General features: G+C 52.3%; 4 protein-coding genes across 4 annotated transcripts; 2 read left to right on the top strand and 2 right to left on the bottom strand.

Annotated features, from left to right (window-relative positions):
• Nucleotides 1-601: 601 nt before the first annotated feature.
• On the top strand, nt 602-4,624 carry COCSUDRAFT_56951 (hypothetical protein; the record flags this gene model as incomplete). The annotated part of the gene is made up of 9 exons (XM_005645518.1): nt 602-689; nt 1,054-1,172; nt 1,549-1,810; nt 2,067-2,135; nt 2,331-2,378; nt 2,697-2,880; nt 3,295-3,445; nt 4,169-4,232; nt 4,521-4,624. 9 exons carry the CDS (start codon nt 602-604, stop codon nt 4,622-4,624), a joined length of 1,089 nt encoding a protein of 362 aa, XP_005645575.1.
• A 770-nt stretch (nt 4,625-5,394) lies between these two features.
• On the bottom strand, nt 5,395-12,539 carry COCSUDRAFT_56950 (glycoside hydrolase; the record flags this gene model as incomplete). The annotated part of the gene is made up of 14 exons (XM_005645517.1): nt 5,395-5,466; nt 5,874-6,005; nt 6,602-6,742; nt 7,321-7,530; nt 7,877-8,003; nt 8,372-8,514; nt 8,893-9,027; nt 9,354-9,521; nt 9,892-10,032; nt 10,453-10,648; nt 10,990-11,164; nt 11,662-11,747; nt 12,006-12,178; nt 12,444-12,539. 14 exons carry the CDS (start codon nt 12,537-12,539, stop codon nt 5,395-5,397), a joined length of 1,995 nt encoding a protein of 664 aa, XP_005645574.1.
• A 574-nt stretch (nt 12,540-13,113) lies between these two features.
• Nucleotides 13,114-14,383, top strand: COCSUDRAFT_33767 (hypothetical protein; the record flags this gene model as incomplete). The annotated part of the gene is made up of 2 exons (XM_005645516.1): nt 13,114-13,355; nt 14,299-14,383. A coding segment is annotated over exon 1 (163 nt), but the record flags the coding sequence as incomplete, so codon positions are not given.
• Nucleotides 14,384-14,706: 323 nt separating this feature from the next.
• Nucleotides 14,707-17,367, bottom strand: COCSUDRAFT_17697 (hypothetical protein; the record flags this gene model as incomplete). The annotated part of the gene is made up of 5 exons (XM_005645515.1): nt 14,707-15,014; nt 15,507-15,671; nt 16,059-16,182; nt 16,715-16,858; nt 17,209-17,367. Coding segments are annotated over 5 exons (900 nt in total), but the record flags the coding sequence as incomplete, so codon positions are not given.
• Between the last annotated feature and the right edge of the window lie 420 nt (nt 17,368-17,787).

Raw genomic sequence — 17,787 nt, 5'->3', positions numbered from 1 at the left:
TCGCCTCCACATCAGACTTCTGCATCCCGAGAATTAAAATTAGAGGATCCCCGGACACATATGTGGAGTCGATAATAGACTTGATCGATAGCAGACTTGAGAGCAGTTGAAAGAGTACAGCAATTGTGACAGCAGTCGTCCACAGGCCGCAGACAGCGCGTGAGCGATAGAAAGGTGGGATCTTTCGGTGGATGTCAGTCTGACAAATGCCAGGATGTGTGTTTTTCTGTCAATTTCCATTGAGATTGATTGTATATGGCTGCGTCGATCAGCAAGGGTTCCTTTGTTTAGACTTGCACTAGCCAAACGTTGCGCGGGGCCACCGGTTCTTACATCGGCCCAACATGATCTGTCGGAATTTCGGAACTATCGTTTATCTGTCTAGTGGTGCCCACTTTGCCGAAAAGGACCGTATGTTGCTTTTGGCGAGTTCTTTACCCATCGCTACTACCTATTGGCGTCCAAGCATTCAATCTTTTCTGGTCTGGGACTCACCGCAATGCGGCTTGACCTCCAGGCCTCACTTGATTGAGTGGCATTGTTCCATATCAAGGTGTCGTTGCCTCAAACTGACTGTTGCAACATTGTCCGCAGAGTGACAATGGGCCGCGTTACGACAATCGCCGTACTTGTGATGGCACTGGCTGTGCTGTCCTCGGCCGATGCCAAGAGGGATCTGCTCCAAGCAGGTATACTGTATCCCACAGTCACAATAAATTATTTGTCCTGCATTGTGTGGTGCCAAGGCATGCATTCTTAGTGTGGTTTACCCGATCTCGACGTCCTAGCTGTCATCCGACATGTTTCGGCAGTCCAGTCTCATCTGTCTGGGCAGGGCACCTGCCCTCAGTAGCGTGCAATCATCGTTTTGATAAGGTTCTAGCTCTGTGTTGTATTGGAAAATGATATACTGCCGAATTGGCCCATCACGTCGAAACGCAATGTGGAAATGCCTGGTTGCGCCGCGACAAATCCTCATCCAGATTGTCTTGTGTATCGTAATAATTTTCGCGATTGTTGAGGCTTAAGCGAGACTGATTTGTGCACTTGCAGGCACCTCGACATCCCCATCCACCTCCCCATCCACCTCACCATCCACCTCCCCATCCACCACCCCATCCACCTCCCCATCAACATCCCCTGCAACATCTACATCCCCAGCCAGCCCTGCGGTGCGCAAGACCAACATGCTTCTGGCCTGCTTGTAAACCCACTGTCTTTGAACGATCTACAAAACACGCTTGTGACTGTTTAGGTCGGCCTGTTGTCTTGCGTGAGCGCACCTGACGGTGTCCACAGCGAAACGTCTCTGACAAAATAGCCGTACTTTGGCATGAGGCTCTTAGCAGAGCACCGTACCCAAGGTTGATTGAATTTTTGCTTGGATCTGGTTTTCCATCAAGGGATAGGGTTTGTGGCAGCCTCTATGCTTGACAGCCTGTGCGGCTTGTCTGCAGACGGACCTTGCTTCCAGGCATGAAACGCGTGTAATGATAAGTAGAAACAAGAGCATGGCAAGCTGACTTTTGTTTTGGCATCCCTGTGCAGGGCAGCACCTCTCCCTCCACCTCCCCGGCTGCTACCACCGGCGCGTCGCCCCCTGTGGCAGCCGCCGCGCAGCCGGCCGCCACCGCGCAGACCCCGGCAGCCGCCACGCAGCCGGCGGCCACCGCGCAGACCCCCGCAGCCGCCGCCCAGGTTCCGGCAGCTGCCGCGCAGTCCCCCGCGGCCGGCGCCACCGCTCCGGCCATGGGACCCATGACGGCGCAGACCCCCGGAAACGCCCCTGCCCCCGGCCAGCCCGGCAACAGTGAGTCACCTCTCATAGTCCCCCCCCTTCCAAACCACTGTTATAGCCAGTATATCTTTGCAGCATGTGAGCGTCCTAACTCTGGGTTCCCCCTGACAATGAGCCTGTGCAATTTCTACACCTGCTGTGAATCGTTGCACAAATAGCCGCTTGAGAGGCGCAAGTGGAGCTCAATTTACAGTGCTGCATTGCGATGATTAGTCCTTGTGATTGTTGAAGTTATCTGTAGGCTGAGAACTATTGTGGTGCTGTGCAGCGGTGATCAACAACAATAACAACAACAACAACCAGAATACCGCGGTCAACCCCACCTTCATCAACAACAGTGCGCCCCTTTCCCCTCAGTCACTCTGAAGTGCTCGCACCGAACCTCATTCTTTGCTGCTTGTGACATTGCCCACCAAAGCCATGCGGATTCCTTATCTGCTTCCTTCACTTTTGCTGCTTCGATGACTGATGCATTTGCGTCAGTGTTGGTGAATTGTCTGGGCGCTGACATGAGTGTGTGTGTTTCCGGCAGACAACAACAACAACAACAACAACGCCCAGCCTGCCATCCTGCAGCCTGGTGCGTCATGCTCCTTTTTATACTGTTACACCGGTGTACCGCTGGATCACTATCCCGAGTCTGACAATTGTCACATTCCCTTCCCTCGTGTGCAAAAGAACTTAATGCATGCGCTGCATCCCTTGCAGACACCAGCCACACAGCACACCAATACACAGCCTTTATTGATGTGATCGTGGATAGTGCTGGCTGGTGCCATGCATCCGCAAGCTTGCCGTGCGCTGAATGCTCTCAACAGGATGGCACGACACACATTTCGGCTTCGTGAATAAAGTCTTGGGAGGTATTACTAAAAACCGTATTCATCCCTCCCTGCAGGTGCCACCTTCCAGCCGGGTCCGGGCGCGACCACTGCCGGCCCCGTAGTGACCGGAGGCGCGCTCGTTGCGGCCTCGGCCGGCGGCGGCGTGTCTGCAGGGGGGTCCCCTTCCCAGGGCGGATCCCCCGGTTCCCCCGGTTCCCCCGGATCCCCCGGCCCCAACAACTGCCCCGTCACCAAGGAGTGCGTGCTCCCTCCCTTTCCAACTGCCTTTCACCTGGGTCAATTTTGTATTCAAGTCTCACACATACACCCTGCGCTTGGTCTTTGAACGGTGTTTGGCGCACTCTGTCTTGTTGCTGGAATGCCCAAGGGAGCAGCTTTGTCATGCAGCAGATTGACCTTTGGCAGAAAATTTTCTTGCGCAAAAAAATCTGTTAATAGCAAAATCCGAGTCCGAGGGGCCATTGCAGGCATGCAGGAGAGTGAAAACAATGTTTAGATTGGTCTCTTGCTGCAAAGAAAGCAGACTTCCGTAAGGTTTTTCACTTTCCCCCCTTTTTCTTTTGTCCGCCTAAAATAGTCTACTCGATCTAGTAATCTACTCGGGGGAACCTGCGGGTGCGGGGCTGATGGGTTGCTGTGTGCTGTGTGCAGCGGACTGACCATCACCGAGCAATTTCTGGCGGAGAGGTGTGCGGCGCAATCCGCTCGCTACAATGGGCAGTACATCCAGTCATCGCTGCTGCAGAACTCGGGCGGCAAGGCCGACAACGCCCTCATCTGCTGCACCGCCTGCCTCGCCTCCGTGAGTGCCTTTTCACCCCCTTATAAAGACCTCTGCAAAGGGGAGCTCCCTCTACTTAATTACCTGCGCAGAGTTGCTGCACTTTGCAGACTTCCTGCACAGCAATTGGTTGGCTGAGGCTGCCCCCTAATAAATACCTCCTCAAAAGGAGAGCTCCTTTTCCTTAAATTACCTGCGCAGAATTGCTGCACTTTGCAAATTTCCTGCACAGCAATTGGTTGGCTGGGGCTGCCCCCTTATAAAGACCTCTTCAAAAGGGAGCTCCTTTTCCTAATTACCTGCGCAGAATTGCTGCACTTTGCAGAATTGCTGCACTTTGCAGACTTGCTGCACCGCAATTGGTTGGCTAGGGCTGCCACCTCACGCACTTTGCAAGTATTATTCCTCGACCTGAGGTCCTACTAAGTTCAGGCTGACATCATAGAATCATCACCAGAGATCTTTGGGGTTGATGAGTCGGATATGCAGCCTTGACAGCCGGCAGGCTAAGCATTACAGAGCACTGCAGAACCACTGCAAATTGGGTTGCTTGTCCTGAAATGTCAAGTATGGAGCTTGCTCTGGTAGAGTTGTACACCGCACCAGAGGTGGGTATTTCCATAATACAGGTGCCCCAGCGCATCAGTATTTTTTATAAAGGGTTTCAGGGTTTATGGTTAAGGGTTCTATATTTAGAATTTAGGGTTCTGCCGGTTCTGAGATATGTTTTGGCTACGTGCGCAGTCCACTTGCACGGCGTGGAATTTCCAGGCCAGCGGCCAGGCAGCGTACGACGGCACCCCCTCTGGTGCGTGCAAGAATCACTCACATGCAACGCATCCATAGTACTTACTTTCAGATGATCAGTGCCGTGATCTGCCTGCATGTCTTGCCAGTTCTGGGGGCTCCGTATTTTAAGCGAGCTGGGCACAATATAATCGTCCATAGGGCATGCACAAGAATCGGCCAAGCGGCGATCTTTCTTTGCTCAGATTATCCAAGAACTGGCTAACGCCAACCTCTGCTGATGATGCCATTCTTTGCAATGAGGTGTTTCCAGATACATGAGTTTGAGAAGGGCTTTGCACAATTGCAGGTGCCTGCCAGCTCGTGAGCGGAACCAAGGGCACCACTGACACTTTGGCCTCCGGCTCTGGACAGCCATTCATCGGCGGTGTCATTGCGCGCACCAACCCCTGAACACACCCTGGGTCCACCCCTTGACTGACACATAAAGAGGTGCGCCGCTGCTTGCACTGGGCTCCCAGATAGCTTGATTTGTGAGTAGCTGCTGCCTTGGTGGTTGGTTGGAGTAGAAAATTACCCAAGGTATAGTATACCTTGGGTATACTCTCCATCCTGCGATGTAGTATTCGGAAAGTACCGTAGAGTGGACGCATTCTTGCAGGAGGACGTTGTGGCTGCCTGATGGATATCCACAGCATGATAGTGGCAGTCTTGAGGTGTTTGCTGCAGCGTCAAACTAGCGGCAATGTTCAAGAATTGTGCTGACAAGCTCTATTTTCCTGGTGTGCAGGACGAAGTATTGAGAAGACTAGCGGTGGAAGAATAAGATGCGCTGAAGGCACAAGCAAATGATCTTGCCATTGTTGCTGCACTGTCTGCATGTGCACTGCATGACTAAGGCTCTGGTCGGCTGTCAGCCACTGTCAGGACTTGAAGCGTCACTCTGTTCTGTTTCCCGAGCACGGTCTCACTTAGTATGCGCTCCTTACCTAGTGGTCTAGCGCAGTAGCAACAATCCATTGTAAAGAAAGCAAACCATTGTAAATCCACAAGACTGAACAGTGGGTCTATAATAGACCGTCTATAACAGAACAGCAGAGTGCAGGCAGTGTATCAAAAACATTGAGACAATGTCTTGCAGAGTCTCCTGTCCTCTTGACGCTTCAGCTCTACAGAACAAGATGACATGCATGCAGTTCTTGAGTGCATGCATGTGTGGCTATCTAGTTCACATCCGTGGAAAGTAAGTCCTTGATCTCCTTCTGCACAGCCTCCAAATCAGGCATCTTGAACACCTGCACAGATTTGTGCCCACTCAGTCAAGCCCAGGCATTGGACAGATGTTTTTGTGTGCACACTACGGCATTATTCCACAACAAGCCTGCAGAACACAGCCTGGCTTCATTGAAATGGCGACAAGGGACTCTGATTTTCAGCACACATTGACCATATTTGACGCGGGGGACTCTATTTCAATTGAGTGCACCATATCAAATTGAGTGCCCCATAGACCGAGCCGAAACTGTCTTAGAGCATCCCTGCTGTGCATGTCAGGTAAGGTAAATTACCCAACGTAGAGTTGGTCATCTGAGACCTTAGGTTCCAGAGCAACACAAGTACAGAGTCCCCTGAGGGCTTCTTGTGAACGGGTGAATGGTTGAAAAGCAGGTCCCATCAGTTAGCAGTTAGCAAAAAGCAGCACCTGGCGGTCATAGGTGTACAGGCCATTCACTTCGTCCTCCACGTCTGTGATCTCTGTGTAGACGGCCCCGCTCAGTCCGGAGCTGCTCTTGACCAAGTCCCTCACATGGTGGAGACCCCCGATGAACCGATCCTGCGCACCCACACATGCGCTCAATTATAAAATGTATTTATTGCTCGAGAAAAGACGGTGACACATGGGCTGAGGGCGCAGCCATGCAGCCCTGCTGCAGCATCATATGAGTGACAGACCGCCACTGCAGAATCCCACATGAACCCGCTTGCTCAGTAGTCACCCGGGGAAAGACAGGCACCCACGTTCTTGCAGCTCAAGAAAATCTGCAGTTGTGGAGGATGCGATGGCACAAGTGATGAGAGAAAGAAGTCTGCAGCGCTCAATACAGACCGGCCGTGGCGTTGTCATTGTGGCAGCCTCTCAATGGACATTTCGGCGTCCATTGATGACTTTAAAACATGATGGTGAGGCTTCAAAATGGTGGGCCGGGTTCCCACGGAGGGTGAACATCGCAGGGAGCCAGACATGCAGCTTGTTGGCAGGCGCACACCACACAAGCAACACTTCCCAGATACATCATGCGTGCACCTGCAGATTGGCGTTTGGTAAAGAAGGGGGCTGCATTGGGATGTAAAACCAATGAAGAAGGGGGCTGCATGCATGCGTGCCTGGTACTGAGTGGCGTTGTCCATGAGCGGGTAGGCGGCGAAAACTTTGTCGCGGCTATCCACCCATGTGTGGCCCGTAGTGAACAAGCCAAGGCCGCCGTATTCCCCAGCAACGTTCGCGCGAGTCGAAGTTGCTCCCGAGGCCTTTGCATCCGGATAGTTGTGGTCGTCGCGCAAGTCCCCGACCTGCGCATGCATGAACCCTGGCAGTTATATCATTGTGCGCGGTTTATGTTCCTTGAGCCCTGGGCCAGGGGAGTGAGGATATTTGCTCAACTTGACCTCAAAACCTGTGGAAACCCTCTGTATGGGGAGTTTTCATTTAATATTATTATTACACGCTTTTCCTGCCGAAGGCAAGGTGCGTCTGCAGATAAGCTGCATGTAAAGGCTGCCAGATTCCTACCCCTTGTTGGACTCGCCAGATCTAAGCAAGACCCAATCAACCGTGGGCACGGTGCTCAGTATTTGTACCGCCCCCTGCCAGCCGGGGCCGAGTGGGGAGTATAAGCCTGAACGCATGCACTGCGAGCCTCAGAACTGTGAGAGGTGCAAGGAGATCTTGCTGCAGCTGCGCAGCACGGTAACAATGACACATAGCCTCTGAAATTATGATCATTTGCATGCCGTGCTAAATTTCAATCTCAGTCCGCCTCACATGAGTCACCACTGCTCCTGCACAGCTTTGTGCCACACAGTGTAAGCCAGAAAGGAGTGTTTGGGATACTTTTATTCCTTTCAAGGGAGAGAGAAAGAGGCCTCACGTAGCCCTTATAGTGGTACATCCAGGGGCCCTTGTTGTTGAAATCCCCAAAGGCTGTCCTGTCCTGGGGGTCAATCCAGCCGGAGGCAGCGTCCCACAGTCGAGAGGGGTCGAGTGATTTGCCAAGCTGCACCATCCGCTGGGTGTCAAACTGGCCCCAGCCCTCGTTGAAGACCGTGTAGATTCCCACCGATGGCGACGACACGTGCTCCTGTGATGCAGAGAATGAAATTCAGCAACTTGCCGACCAAAAGTTGTTTTGAGACAAGTGGCAAGTGAGAGCATGCCTGGCCTCAAAAGCGTTAGAATAATAGAACATAGAGGCAGGCAGTGAGTGTGTAGCAAACTGGCAAACTATGCCCAAGTCCAGCTGGCTATGCATTACAGTTAAATGCCGTTTGCATTCAAAGTGCTCTGGCAGTCTCAGATCACCATTTTTCAAGGTCCACACTCGCATGCGCAACCCAGAAAACACCTTTCCGGCAGTGTATGCAAGAAGGCCTTTGGCGAAAGAATTGGCATGCATGCGGGGGTCAAGAGAGATGTGTGATTTGTACCTCAATCATGCGACGCATTTCCAGCTCGAACTGGGCCTTCACCCCTGCAGTCCGAAACTGCTCGCCCTCAGTGTACGGCTTCTCCCAGAACATGGACACCGCGTCTTGCCACACCATCAACCCAAGCCTGCGCATGCATCATTGAGTGTAAGAGAAAGATGTTTAGACGCAGAAATAACAAAAGTAACAGCGCCCTTGAGGTGTAGCAAGAAGCCTGCATGAAATTAAGGAAGCGCGCCCTTGCAGAAACGTTCACCAGTCACTAAGTCTCCCGCCAGGCAGCAGTAAGCTGCCCTGACCCGTGATTGGCAAATTACTAATCTCCATGTGATACGTTACTCACCACCCCAAGTTGAGACGTTGATTTTTGGCATGATGCTGACCGGGAGAGGGGTGACCGAATCAAGTGCCACTCATGACAACAAACCCATCAGGTGAAGGCTGACTAATCCAAGCCTCAGTCATGATGACAAATTAACTTATAGTAGTTCTCACCTGTCGGCGTGGTAGTACCAGCGGTCTGACTCCACCTTGATGTGTTTGCGGACCATGTTCATGCCCAACGCCTTGATTGCCTCAAGGTCCCACGCCAGGGCCTCATCCGTGGCTGCCGTGTAGATGCCGTCTGGGTGGTATCCCTGCAGATGTAATGTTTGAATATTTCAATTTCATGCACACTACTTCAGCCGTGAGGGCATGGTATATGCTGCAGACAAGCTGCAGGTAAATGCTGCCACAGTTCTAATCCTTGTTGGACTCGCCAGATCCAAGCAAGATGCAATTTACCCGTGAGCACCGTGCTCAAATTTGTACCGCCCCCGCCAGCCGGGGCCGAATGGGAAGGGTCCCTCATTAATTACTCGCTGCATGACAGAGCCCCATGACAGACTTGATTCTGATGCTCTTTTGGTTTCCTTTTCTACTCCTACGCCTTGCAGTGCCATACCGTCTTGGCTTCTCTTTCCAGATTGATCAGCAGGCAGGGACAAGCAGGTGGGGAGGAAAAGGGAATTTACCTGGTCCAGGGGTCCGAAGAAGACGAAGGGCTTGTTGTTAAGGTAGACGCGCAGTTCTCTTATATCGCCTGCCTTGTCAAGGGACCATTTTCGCAGTCCGATGTAGCTCATCACCTCGTCATGATAGGCGCTGACCTGCAGGCACCAAAGCACAACAGTCAGATTGAGACGTGTGTATAGGCAAACAGTCGAACCTCCATACATACTCCTGTTGTTCTGAGTGCATCGGTTGTCAGAAATGGCACTCGCAAGAGAATTTGTGGCGTATGAATAGCAACAAAAGGTGCATCATTTGCCAACTTGAATGACCAGGGGACCAATAGTTATACTCTTCATGATTCAAAGTCCCTAGTCCCTTCTCAGTACGGGGTCTCTATCAGCTTTGCATCCCAGTCCGGCAATTGTGCCACACATCTTCGCTGCAACCTAACAAACATGAAATTCAAACTGTGATGCCTCACCAAATTCACGACAGGCATGGCCTTGCGGCCAAAGCTCGAGGTGGATGGAGTTTGCAGGATCCTCACACGCACATCGTACAGGAAAGGGTCAGCCACTCCCGCCCACAGACGCTGATTGGGGATTGTCACACTCAGAGGCCTGCCCACAATGCCCTGGGCCGAGACAACCTGCAGCAGGGAACAGAGATCAAGATCTGGGATCAGACAGTGTCGCAGTATTCCCATGCTGTCTGCATTGCTCTGGCTGGTCGTGCCATCGCACGCAGCGTGCAAGGCAGCACTGTGGAGTACTGTTCTGTGAGAAGAAGAGCTGCCAGCTACGATCAAGATCTCATCGTTGCTGCATTTGACTAGGAGTGCAAGCAGTACGACACGCAGTGCTTGATTTTCAGCCTGCTTTGCTCAAGGCAAAGGCTGCAAACGACATTTCTATCAGTGTTGCTCAATTTCAGATTGCATTGCTCACAGCAATTGCTGCAAGCCAGATTTTTTCCGCCTAAGCAACCTTCTCTTTAGGTACAGCACAGGGAGTGCATACCGCGGTGCCATTCTGCGGAATGTACATGTCGATCTGCACAGTCAGGCCTTCCGCGGCCTTGCTCCCGAGAACTGTGACATTCAACGATGAGCTGTCAATGTCTGGAACCATGTCGAGGCGAGTCACGTACGCGGCAGGCACCTGCGCACATAATCACACATATTACATAATCACCCTTGTCATCCACGCCACTCATCTGGTTCTGTGCCGGAGCTTTGAAAGCCGACGCAGAGCAGATAGCTCTTCCTCTGCAATGCTAGCACAGTCTAAGACTCATGCTGCTGACATCCCCTACCAGGCATCTTGTATTCCTCTGGTCATGAGCAGACTGCATGACAGCACAGAGCCTGCATGTCTTGACAAATGTCTTGACAAACAAGTCTCAATTTGGGGAAGATGCATTACAAATTAGTTCAGGCAACAGGTCCCTTGCATCAGGGGGTATAAAATCTTAGTTTAGTAGGGTTGACTGGTACTCAAGCACCCGTGGCAGCAGCAGGTCAAGGGGTGTAACAGAGGGGTTTATGCAATACAAGGTGTGTGCTGGAAGGGTGGACCCACCGGCTCGAGCCACACAGTCTGCCAGATGCCAGAGCTGCCCTTGTAGAAGATGTCTCTGTCAGGCACGTAGTGACGCTGTTTTCCTGTGGGAATGTGCGCTGTCTCGGTCGGGTCATAGACCCTCACTATCAGCTCGTGGGTTCCGTTATTCCCCTTCTTCAGCGCCTCTGTGATGTCGTAGTAGAACTTGTCATACCTGCAGGAAGCCAGTGTCATGAGTCAGTAATGTGACAGCCTTGCCCGTGTGCCTTGATATAAATAAATTCTTTCCAAGCTACATGCAAGGGGTCTTGCATAAAGGAGCCTTCAGTAACCCCTGCTTCTTGACCTGAAGCACTGATTTGAATGTCTGATAAGACAAGAACTGAGGAACTGGCCTTTGATTTCTGGCATACAATATCCACTGCTTGCAGTTCACAGCCAGAGCTTCAAGCCAAGCCCTTGTTCACATACAATTGTCCCACACAGCTGATCAGGCTCCTGATCTCATAAGTATCATATAAAATCTACAGTTTGAGAGGGGTAGGATGCGCGCACCCGCCTTGGTGCTGGCCAAGCCTCTCTCCATTCACCCAGACCTCGGCCTCCCAGTCAATGGCCCCAAAGTGCAGCAGCACGTTTGTGTTGTGTCCCAGAGCCCAGTCCTTGGCCACTTGGAAGCTGCGCCGGTACCACATCCTGAACACGCCAGTCTTGTTGTGGTCCAAGACGCCTGCGCCAGCACACACACACATCTGTCAGAAGACCTTTCTTGCAGTTTGTTTCTGGGAGGGTAAACGTATAGACGTGTTCTGGGGGGCGGTACAAATACTGAGCACCGTGCCCACGGTTGATTGGGTCTTGCTTGGATCTGGCGAGTCCATCAAGGGGTAGGCTTTTGGCAGCCTTTACTGCAGCTTGTCTGCAGACGCACTTGCTTCTCGCAGGAAAAGCGTGAAATAATAATTATAATAATAAAACGTATTGATTCTCATCGGCAGTGCATGGGGCCCAAATGACTGGTGTTGAAACCCCAAAAGGGTCATCCACAACCAACTTAGTGCCTTTTGAGACCTCACAAAATTTCTGCGTCATGCCAGCCACTCATATGTGCATCCTGGCTTTTCTGTTAGCTGAAGGGTGCCTGTGTGACTGCCAGTCAAGGTGAGTGGCACCCAGAGAGCAGATGCATTTGGGATGCGGCTCTAATGAAGGTCACAGGTGACTCACCAGACAGGTCACCCTCGAGTGGGTAGGGAACCACAATGGACCCCTCAAGTGTCCTGTTGACCGGCACCGGACCAGACTGCCACGAGCTGCAGACGGCACATACTTTTAATATTGCAAAGCCAAATTATCGGTCATCGGTGCTGCAGGTAAGCACAAAGATATCACACAGCAGATTAGTGACCATCACTTGCTGCAGTCATAAATTCACAGAGCAGAAGAAAAGCGCGCACGCTGTCTCTGCACTGCAATAACCCAGTGCAAGAAGGAACAAAAGGGCCACGGCAAGTCTCCTTCAAGTAATTTTTTCTGAAAGGCTGGAAAGGAGGTGAGGGCGTTTGACTCACTCTGCGCGTTCCCATTCCCAAACACCATTGAGGCTCAGGTAGTCTGGGCGCATCAGCTGAGGCCGGGGGTATTCTGGCAGAGAGTTCTTGGGATCCACCATACAACTCCATGGAGTCGGCAGCCTGAACGGCTTGCAGACGCCGCTGACCGCCTGTACGGCTGGATTGCAGTCCTGCACCAGGGAAAAATCGGTCACCGGTCGATTTTGATTGTCCGAAGTATATGATAGACTCCGTGGTCGTCCCAGGTCAGCTCAAACTGCAAAGACGGACACATGAAAATCATCGCCGCAGACCAAGGAGCTTCGGCCACTCTGCCCTCTTGCTGCTGGCACCCCGCCAGTGCGGCAGCGAATCATCGGAGTTATCACAGTTAATGGTGCTCAATGAATGGATGATTAACAACCATTGCTATGTAAGCATAACAGAAGAACGTACGCATTTGGTTGGATCGGAAGGGGACGGCGCAGGAGCCGGTGCAACTTGATTGGCCGCCGCCAAGATGAAGAGGCAGGGCACGAGCGCGACCAGCATTGCTGCTGATGTGCCGATCCTGGCAGTTGCTACCATTTTATGACCTGCAAACAGTCATCAATGCGTCGCTGGCAACAGAGCTCTGGGCATTGGACAACCGACCCGACCAATGATCTGTCTGGCATTTTTTGGGTCCGCACAGCAACAAACCCTTGACAAGGTCTGTAAATAGAGTACCGGGTGCATCATAAAGGGCTACACATGCTTTGATACCTGCAACATTGTTTAGTGCTTATGTCAGGAAGACTCGCAGAGAGCATATTTGCGCAGATGGCGAGCGTTGAGCCTTACCTCGGCAGCGATCTTCACGTGGGTGAAACAGCCTCTCTTCAAGCTCTACAGCGAATGTCGTTATTCATGGCTGGGTTTGAAAGAAATGTGGCGTCTTTGGTGCTGGCTGTCGCCGATCGAACTGCAGCCGTGAGGTGGTAGTGGCGTTTGACCTTCTAGAAAATTGATACCATTTCGCCCTTTTGGGGTTTCGCCTCCGGGGTGTAAAACTTGGCGGGCAAGAAATTGGTCATGCGGATCAGCAAGGGGTACCAAGAATAAGTCATGATAGTCTGGAAGGATTAGTCTTTTGACTGCATTACAACTGCCAGTGACTGGCTGCCAGCGCCATATGTGACAATGGCAGCAGTTCACGCGTATGAGCACAACTTCGTGCTTGGAAAACGAAAAGGAGTGTTCCAAGGAAGCTCTTTGAGCGCACCATACCCCAAGCTCATCAAAATTGCTGATGCACTGCAAAACGGCAAGTTGCCATGGCACAGCTATGACCCCATGATCATAGCATAGCCGCTGGCAAAGCATCTCCTGCAGAACACCAATTGCAACAGGCATATCAAGGAACCTGCAAGAGCGCCGTCATCAAAGAAGCGACTACAGGACTATTTCAGGTAAGAGCATCTAGATCTGTTCTACGCAGCTACAGTGCTACCAACCCAGCGAGATGCAGAGCCAATGCACAGCCTCTTTTGAGCTGTGCTAACTTGACATGCCGCATGATTTTATCTGCGCTCTTTGGCATTGCTGAATCAAGGCACATCCCCCTCTCTCTCTCTCTATACCCCCCTCAAAAGTCCTGCATGACTCCTTTGCTTGCTTGCGTCCTCACTTTTGTACAGGTGCCGGGTGCCGGTATTCGACAGAAGGGCACAGGGGATTTGTTTCCTTGTCCTCCACCAGCATATTGCACCGCACCTCATGCAGTGTCATAAGCACACATGCACATTCAGATGCACCTGCATGCAACCGTTGCAGCCAATGGCATCTAACTTCTGCATCCTCTTGAACACAGAGCAATCTGCTCGCAAACACTGCTCTCCGAGTAGATACAGTCATCCCGTTGTTTCATTCAATCCCTGACCACTCTCAGCAGTTTGAAATCAAGTTCCCCTCGAAAATTGTCTTGCTCCGCATCCATTCTATGTACAGCAGCTCTCTCTGGACCACAATTCTGCGTTTCGATTTGCCTGGGTTTCCTCACAACTTGATACCGCCCTCAAATTTGTATTCCAAGTGCCCATGCTTTCAAAACTGCTGCACTCTGACGATGCGCAATAGACACTTGAAATGCCTCTCATACACCCCTCGTCTCTCGTGAGCGAGCAATCACATCTCCACCCTATTTAAGACTTGCCTGCTTGTTGCGAAGGCGAAGGGACTAATTACTCCCTGTGGCTGCAAAATGCACCAACCTCTGCTGCCTCTAAACTCTTGGCAGTGGCAAAGTCTGCTGCTGCGGCCCCTCTCGCACCGGCTTGAACTGGCTTGGTGCCAGATTATGGCCTGACGGCCGCCACGTTGCCGCGGTGAAGCTGCGGAGGAAGCTTCCCCACGTCGCTGTGCGGCTGCAGGCCCCTCTCACGCGACCGCTGCACCACCTGCGGGAAGGATACACTCTTTGCGTATAACTCACAAGGACAATTTCATTTGTGACTGCATGCGGGACACCTGTATCATGCGCTGCATGCGCCGACGAAGGGTTGAGCAATCATTGCAGGAAGCTGCAATGGTTGCTCTGCCCAGAGGAGGCACATGCAGCGCATGCTGGCAGTCTTACGCAGCATGATTAGCACCTCACCAGCTCCAGCGCATGAATCAGCACAGTCTGAGGACTGAGTTGCCAGCTTCAGCATGCTGATATTGAGATGGACACTTCTTTTCAGAGTGAGAGGAGCACATCAGGTAACAAAATTGCAGCACAGAGAAAACAAGCTTGAAGTGTGAATGTGCTTGAAATGGCACGTTTCCTGAGTGTATCATGCATGTGGAACACATTCAGCGTTTGACTATCTCCACCATTTGCAGCACATGAGGAAAGATTTTGTGCATGCATGCTGGGAGCGCTGACCTGGCGCATGGCGGGTGCTGCGCGCTGGTAGGCGGCGTCGAAGTGGCGGTCAAAGTCGCCGAGCGAGAAAAAGTTGACGCCGCTCTTGGGCGACCGCACCACCGTTATGCGCCGCTCTCCTGCGCGCCAGAGAAGGCACATCAGGACAGTAGTGCTGACACCAAGAGAAAGTTTGGCATAGCGCATAACTTGCGGAGATTTCTTCCAACCGAGGACTGCAGAGGGCCTTGCTACTGCCAAAGCGAATTGCACCCCATGTGTGCAGAGAGGAAGGCCCGCTGCACAGAATTCTGCAGCCCTTGCTGAAACTGCCTTCAGAAGGAAGTACGTTGGCGTAAACTCGTCAAGAATGGCATGGCCGAAATGAATAAGCTCGCATTGCGCAAAGCACCTGAAGTAACAATCCACACTCAGTGGCCAGGTATGTCTTCGCATTCCTTTCTTTCCTACCAGGCGCCTTCATGTGCAGCAGGTCAACCTAGAGCCTCAGGGTCGAGACAGTCACAGATGCTGTTGTGTGTGAAGGAAGAATGCATCTAGGAGCAATCACTGTGTAAGCAACCCAAAATCAAAAGATATGGGGTTGAGGTTAGGTCAACATGATAACTCACCGGTGGCCTCCACGTCGTCGTTGCCGGAGAAGTTCGAGGAGCGCTGGATGAGGTGGATGAGCGCCGGGGGGACCCCTGACCCGCGCAGGGAACGCCTCTGCCGCCACGCACCCAGACCAGTCCGGTCGACCAGGCCCCCGTCCCTGAACGGACCCCCCTCCTGCCCTGCGCACGCCACGTCAGCCCAAATGCCATGTCAGCAAGGATCTCTTCTTATCATCTTTAACTGGATTGCACCAGCACAGCTTGAAGCAGAACAACTGACTCAATTGTGAAAAACAATTGAGTCAGAGGAGTCCTTGCATGCATGGGCGTATCAGCCTGCACAGCAATAGTGCGCTCAATAGACACGAGCAACCCCACAGCCTTCAGTGACATGTTGAAAACAACAATCTCCACAACACCTGACAATTCTGCTGTGACGTCATTATCGTCAAGAGCCTGTTGCTGGTCATAAACTTTTCCCAGCGCCAGAGGTCCACAGGGCTTTCGAAGGCTGGGCACAATTTGTCAGCAAGGGGATTAGATCAGGGTGTTTGGGAATTCACTTACCTGGCACATGCAGGGGCTCAAAGATGAAAGGGATGGCCGCAGAGGCAGCCACCGCCTCTGGCAGGGGGCCGCTGTCAATCAGCCTGTAGCGCCCATCTGCGCTCACCACACCCACCGCAAACTCCTGCGCAGCGCCAGTGAACAATTGTTGCCGCCATTGGAAAAAGGATTGCACGGAGAAAGGCCCGCATGATGGAAAAGTGCTCAGTCAAGAGAAATGTTCACAACACGTGGCCTTAACATTCCAGCGCGCCCTTTCATCAAAACAAAGCCTGCCATGGGCATTCAGAGAAATCACATGCACAGATAGCGTGTTAGATCCCATAACATTGTCTTGGTGCCGACACGATGCCAGGCTCATTCTCTTGAGGCTTTCCAAGCTCCCCATACCCACCATGCTGATACAACAGATAGCATCGAGGCAAAGAGCAAGCATTCTTGAACTGTCCAGTCATGCCGCCACCCCACTCCTGCCGCAAGGGTGTAGGCAGCTCCACACTTTCAATTATCCATGTGAAGGGAGTCGTGATAGTATCTTGGTCAAGGCCGCAACCTCGTGACAGGGCTGTCACACTGCCGTTGTTGTCTTGAGGGCAAACTAAACCCCTCATGAAGAGGCTTTCGCCTCGAAATTGCCAGTTGAAGACCAAAGTCACCTTGTCCAGGTCCTCGAATCTGGGCGGCAGCAGCTCTCGCAGCCGTTGCACGACGGCGTCGAGAGAAACGGCGCCACCCGCCCACGGCCGACAGCTGGGCCGCAGCAGGTTGATCGGCGCCACCCGCGACAGCTCAGCCGCCACCTGGACGCCACACGTGCACCCATCAGACACATGGAGTTGGCCCCAATTATGGAAAGACGACAAGACCCCTCAGACTTCGGTCAAGTCAGAAGTGATATGTGGCATTCAACCTTGCTGCAAAGTACCAAACCCCTCTCTGGTGCGCAGGCATGCTTCTGCTTCTCCTCAAGCGCAGCTATCATAGATCCTCTGGCCACAGCATTTAATCAATCCGTCAACATGCTTCTTAGAGCAGGACAGAGGCTAGCATGTGATGACTGTCTCCCTGTTCCATCCTGCAGTAGGGGATGGACCAAGAATGTGAGACTGCGCTGATCTAATCATGCATGGTGCAAAGCAGATCCACCCACCTGTTTCGGAGAGTACCCAGCGCAGTACAACGATCCAGTCAGCGCTCCAGCACTTGTGCCCATGACTCCGCCCACCGCCAGCCCAGCACTATCCACCGCCTTGAGAAAGCCAGAGTGGCTGGCAAAAGCCAAGAAGCCACTGGACAACACCACATCACATGTGTTGTCCGTCCACGACGACCAGTCCCCTGCGCGGCGCAGCGAAGTCAGATGATATGCTTCTGCCAAATTAAGTTGAAAACTTGTGTTTCTGTGCTCAGCACTAAACGAGCGGCGTGCCAACACACCACCATCCAAGGCATCCGCAGATCTGGGCTTTAAAAATCTGGGAAAGACTTTTCCAGAACTGTTGCCAAGCCTTTCCAATGATAAAGTGTATGCCGGTAAGGATTGTTGCGATCACATGATCGCCAGCAGAAGCAAAGTGACAGGTTTTGCAAGAAGAGAAAAGGGCAGGCAGTGCAGGAAAGCACCTGAGCACAGGGGACAAAAGGGGGGAGCCAGTCAAGGACGCACCTGTGCCTAGATATGGCAACGTTCTGCTCTTGTCAGCAAAGCAAGCAAACGTCGACCTCCTTC

This window comes from Coccomyxa subellipsoidea (genome assembly GCF_000258705.1).
Source record: "Coccomyxa subellipsoidea C-169, whole genome shotgun sequence".
Taxonomy (NCBI): Eukaryota; Viridiplantae; Chlorophyta; class Trebouxiophyceae; family Coccomyxaceae; genus Coccomyxa; species Coccomyxa subellipsoidea.
Note: the sequence above shows the minus strand (reverse complement) of the source record. Positions and strands in the feature narration are given on the sequence as shown.